Source organism: Juglans regia, chromosome 1, assembly GCF_001411555.2.
Source record: "Juglans regia cultivar Chandler chromosome 1, Walnut 2.0, whole genome shotgun sequence".
NCBI classification, from domain to species: domain Eukaryota; kingdom Viridiplantae; phylum Streptophyta; class Magnoliopsida; order Fagales; family Juglandaceae; genus Juglans; species Juglans regia.
In genome coordinates, this window is record NC_049901.1 from 3,349,096 (window position 1) to 3,355,130 (window position 6,035).

At 33.9% G+C, this 6,035-nt stretch overlaps 1 protein-coding gene across 1 annotated transcript; it reads right to left on the minus strand.

Annotated features, from left to right (window-relative positions):
- Positions 1-2,096: 2,096 nt before the first annotated feature.
- On the minus strand, positions 2,097-5,472 carry LOC108992799 (polygalacturonase At1g48100). Its single transcript, XM_035693508.1, has 7 exons — positions 5,122-5,472; positions 4,866-4,997; positions 4,126-4,272; positions 3,970-3,996; positions 3,632-3,839; positions 2,956-3,146; positions 2,097-2,777 (listed from the first exon to the last, which is right to left on the minus strand). Exons 1-7 carry the CDS (start codon positions 5,392-5,394, stop codon positions 2,388-2,390), a joined length of 1,368 nt encoding a protein of 455 aa, XP_035549401.1. The 5' UTR covers positions 5,395-5,472; the 3' UTR covers positions 2,097-2,387.
- Positions 5,473-6,035: the final 563 nt, after the last annotated feature.

Sequence of the window (6,035 nt, forward strand, 5' to 3'; positions counted from 1 at the left end):
TAATTTTCTTGTAAAATTAATTCTTGGGGTTCCTATGTTCCGAGTCCTCCAAAGATGTATGTTTCAAATTTTAGGATTTTCTTATTTCTTCAACAATTCAATTGCTATTTCATCCCCTTCACTGTTTTAGGATTTAGAGAGAGAAGATACCATGAAAGAGAAAGGAAAAGGAACAAGAGGTAAAAAAATTTTTAAAAAAAAAAGGAAAAAAAAGGAAAAAATTATTTTGCCTCCTAAGTTGTAATATTCAATTTGATCGCTTAACAATATATATATTTTTTTTACTTAATGATTAAAAAAGTGATTTTAAATGTATTAGATTTTTTTTATTTTTTTTAAATATTTAAATATATTAAAAATGAAAAATGAAAAAAAAATCTAAAAAATTGAGCGGGCAAGCCCGACTAAAAAAAAGTGTTCGTTACAATGTTTTGGGTCAAATATTATTTTGGATGTGACCTTATTGCAAATGAAGATTTTGGTTGAACTTGAACCCGTTATCTCTCGCTCGACTGTTAACTATATATCTTAACGATCCCCATCTGGGCTCTAGACCTGCAAGTGAGAAATTACTGGCTCTGTGTTCCTCATCTTCGAATTTACCGAGTCTGTACGTTCAATATCTTTATCATTTGTTCTTGCTCGTATTTTTTTTAATTAATTAAATCATGGGGACCTCGCTAGCTACCAACCTTATAATCTGCCGACTCTTGTCAGGAGAGCACTTTTGAGCACGCACGGCCCAACTGATTTACTTTATTCAGTTGAATTTCCGAGCATGATTATTTGTGGCGTCAATTTTGGCCTATATATAATAGAACATCTCACGATCATGACCATGTTGTGGTACGTAATTGGTTAATGAACGATCAAGAACGACCAAGTCTTTGTGACTTGGGAAGCTGTATGAAAATTAACATTTATATAAGATTTTCCACTTTATGGTTCAGCCTAGCTATAAGAATCATCGATCTTTAAATATATATTATAGGACAGACACTATTTCATATAAGAGCATATATACAAATAAGGAAAATAATATTTGAAATGATAATTTGATCGATAAAAGTAATTGATTTATTTTTTTATCTAATGATTAAGTAAGTGATTATTAATGAATTGATTTTTTTTATTTTTTAAAAATATTTAAATATATATAAAAATTATTAAAATAAAAGAGAAAAAAAAATTTACACTTATCGGTCAGGTTTAAATATGTCCCTCATCGGTTCCTCTATCAGCGTCCTGCAAACTGTTGATTTGCACTCGTTGATTACAGAGATCAAGATAGCCAATAAAACTTGGAAAACACGGCCTCGTTTATTTTCAGGAAACATCTTATTTCATCTCACTTTATTATTACAACTTTTTCAAATCCCCACACAAAATAAAATAAACAATTCAACTTTTTTAAATTTTAAAATAAAAATAATATTAAAAAATATATTCTAACAATATTTTATTCAACTTTTTAACTTTAATCTCATCTCATCTCATCTCTGAAAATAAACGAACTCTAAACTTATCTAAACATTCTCACGATGATTTCTATCAATTCTGACTTTATATATATATATATATATATTTATTTAAATGAATTTATGAATTTTTTTAATTTTTAAAAATGATTAAAGTGATTTAAAAAATATTTGAAAAAAATAAGCAAAATTAAAAAAAAAAAAAAAAGTACAAAATATACTTATTGGTGGGCAGTCTCGGGACATGTCGACCTAGCACTGCCCATAAAACTTTGCGAGGGAGGAAAGGGTACTACTGGGGCCATCGATATTAGGTCTCAACAGTTTGTGTTTTTTTTTCAAGTATTTTTTAAATTATTCTAAATATTTTTTAAAAAAAAAATTATAAACTCATTTAAAAATACTTTTTTAATAATTAAATAAAAAAATAAAAGAAGAATGAATGATTTTATCGGAATGCATCTCGATCGGTGGATGCATCAGTTTCCGGGAGGAAAGGGTCAAATCCTCCACATTGATACATTTAAAAAAAGAAAAAAAAAAAGCAGTGCAGTCATAGTCATTCAGTTCTTAATTATGTGATTTTGCACTCGATCTAATCATTCAAGAAGTAATTGGTAATTGATGACAATAACTTTGTCGTATTCTCAATGTCTCATTCATATATATTTTCATAGCTTGCTCTTAATTGGGCGGAGTGGATCACCATGACCCACGTCCCATCGCTCTGTAGTGGCTGGCCTACTATTATACCCTTTTGATGATTTGGGGGAAAATTAAAAAAAGAAAAGAAAAAGTGTACATAATGAGGTATCATGATCAGAAACCACCATGCATGCATTATCACTAGAGAAGATAATATATATTACAGAGTCTGTCCTTATAATAATAATAATTATTAGGCTAATCTCAGCAAGAATCATGGTTAGACTGAACACTCTTGCTCGATGGCTTGCCTGACCGCAAACAGTCAATTGGAGGAACAGTTGCAGTTTTTAGCTCTCCATATGTTTCCCAGCAGAAAGGTTCATAAAAACCGCTTCCTTGGGCAGCTTCGAGCTCAATGGTAGTGAGAGAGACTCCAGTGCACGGCACGCTGTCACTGCATGCAAAATGCACCGGTTTTGCGGTGAAGGTTCCTCTTATATTTACGTAGTCAATGCCCGATACTGCCACAGCCGATGTCTCGTTCTTGCATTTGCCCTTATCACAGTAAAACTGGTCAATCATTATAGGAGTTTTGACTTCAGAAACTTGAATGTTGGAGAACATGATTCCTCGTACTGAGCCCGATCCTCCCTGCGATATCATTATTGGCAAAATTATGATGACTCTTAGCCTAGTGCTACGTACATACGTACCAGATCTAGCTAGTTTTAGCTTTTGCAATGTATGGAAAAAGGGTGTTTAACCCACTATACATATAGCTAGACATGATGCAGCGCATGAATATTATATATATATATATAATATATACCTGCCAAGTCTTTATTCTAACCCCGGTCAACGTATCATGTATTTTGACGTCTCGAACAGTGACATTTGACACACAAGCTTTAGTATTGTCCTTTCCAAGCCCTCCTAGGCTGATTCCATGTCCTGGTCCACAATTGACATTGTGTATGTATACATTTGAGCATCCAGTTTGGATGGACACACAGTCATCTCCTGTAATAGAATATGATCGATCATTAACAAGTCTAGCTAGCTTTTACATGAGTCTCAAATAACATGCATGATATACGATCGAGTTTCAAGCTCGTTTTTGTAAAACTGATCTCACCGTCACACGGATAACGCCATGGCCATGGCCTTAGTATATAGCTAGGTCCGACTCATGCAAACACATAATTATATATCATATCCAAGTCTGATACGTACTGTACTTTGACATGATATGGCTCTTAATTAATTACTTTATATGAATTCAAGTTCTCTCTCTTGTTTCCTTCTTTATAATTAATTAGGTCAGAGCTGGACTAGGTCAAGTTTAATCTCCTGTTTGAATGCAGAACTTTCTTTTGGTTCCTAACCAAGCCTTGTTGTTCCGGCCCGATCATTGTAGAGCCAGAATCTGCGCATTTATAGTGTCCATGACATTGAGAAAAGATAAAACTTGGTAGGCCTAGAGCTACATGGATTTTTGGAATTACCGCATGCAAGATTGGTGCTGTAAATGACCACATCTTGGGAGTTTTGCAGGTGGATTCCATCTGTATTGGGGCTGTCACCGGGCGATGACACATTTATGTCGGAAACCTGAACGGTCGTGCAGCTGTCGAATTTGAGGTGGGTCTGAGGACTGTTTTGAATTGTTATGCCGGTGACCGTAACTCCGGTGCTTCCATAAAACCTCAGGGCCTGCGTATATATTATATACCAAAATACCAAAACAAATTATAAAGATTCTTCGATCATTTCATGAGAAATCGTTGTCATATATATATATATATATATATATATATTTATATACAAGATTAATATTAATTACCGTGGGCTTGGTGCTAGGCATTTTCCCCTACACAAGATTTGAATGCATGGAATATTAGAATTTAGATCAAGTGGCAATTATGACTTCTTATAACTTGGAAAAAGCCAATGGCCTTAATTGTTTGACTTGACATAAAGTTACGAGCGATGGACTTACCGAGTCATCCCACCAGACTGAACCTTGTCCGTCAATGATACCTTTACCTTTGATGGTAATCCCTTTCAGCTTTGTAAATTCTAGCCATTGTAGGAGACCTGATCCCCAATGTTTAGAGCTTGTGGGGGCTATGATTTTTCCATCCAACTGCATGATAAATATTTGTATATATTTGATAAATCAGCCTAGCTAGCTGGCACACGTACGCACAATATAATATAATATAATATAATATAATATAATATATATATATATATATATATGAACGTGTCAACAAATGTTTGCGCATATTTTCGGGACTACACCCTCCGGCATTGTAGAGGCTGCTAATTAAAGTAACTTTCTAGGTGGATTTTTTGTCTTTTTAATTATTATTATTTAATTAATTATTATGTGCATGCACTGACTTTTGGTTGCGACCTTTGCGCTTTGCAGGCGACTTATAACATATATGTGGGATCCATACTGTTTATATTATTCGTTGGAGTGTAATGAGAAAATGAGTAATGAAATTTATAGTCGTAGAATGCATAATTTTTTAAAAAAAATTGAATAGATATAACAATTACATGAAAAAAATTATTTTTAATAATAGATATTATTTTTTTTCAAAATGATTATACGACGTTTGCACACTCTAACTATAACTATGACTATATAGCATTACGCTTAGAAGAGTCATATGATCCAATATCTCATGTGAAATTAATTTAACGTGGGGTTGATAATATGCAATTCACCTGAAATACAATGTTTGATTGACAAGTAGCTCCAGAAAAAGAGATTGGTGCAACGAGGAAAACAGACCCAGCTGGAACAACCAGTGTTGATGCCTCCACCTTGCAAGCTGCTGCCCACGCTTCTCCAAATGCCTGCCTCAGTACGTTAACATTATAAGAAATAATTAGCAATATATACGATATTATTATTGTTAATATTGAACCATGCATGAAGCAAAATGAGAAAGCGTTATTAATTATTATAAGATAAGGTCACCTTTGTGTCATCGACACGTCCATCGCCTTTAGCACCATAGTCCAAGACATTGAAGATGGCAGAGCTCAAGAGACTACGACCAGCTGCGCCGTGCTGGTTGCGGCCATGACCTAATTTTGGTTTCTTTACAAGCACAGTGGCTGGGACTGTTTTGCTTCGCCTCCATTGCTTGCCTTCTCTGGCGCAGCAAGTTTCATGGCTTGAAGACCAGACACAAAAGGCAATAAAAATTATCAATGTAAGATCTTTTAGATTCAAACTACTCATGATCATTTTCCAGAGAGAGAGAGAGAGAGAGAGAGGGATCAGGGGATGCAAATACTTGAATAAAGTTTATATGGTTAATGAAGTAGTTTGACAATTAAGTTGGGGCTGTACTTATAGGTAGAATGCTTGTGGCATGCACTATGCACATGACATGCAGTACTATATATATATATATATATATGTATGTATGCATACTACTGCACATACAAGTTGACAATACAAGTTGAAAGCACAATCATTCTGATTTCTCCTATATATATTCTTTTATTTATTAGCCCACGTACACGCGGTTGATACATTATGTCGAAAATATAAATAAATATAACTTGTAAACGGCAAATTACAAGTTAGAACAGTACGTACTCATGATATCATGTGGATTTAACATTGCACTTAAAAAATATATAAAACATTCTTATGATCAATAATCTATCATCGTGGCACTCACTGTTGATCATGTGTGTTTGTTTTAAGGTTAATTACTAATAATATTGAAGTCTAAACACGACGTTTTAATTAGAAAATCTTGATCACATGAAGATCTGATGCATTAGTGTTTGTATGATTGCTCGTATTGTCACGAGAACATCTCATCCGCACTGAATTTGACTTTGCAGGCCCCCATGCATCAAATATCGCATCATGAG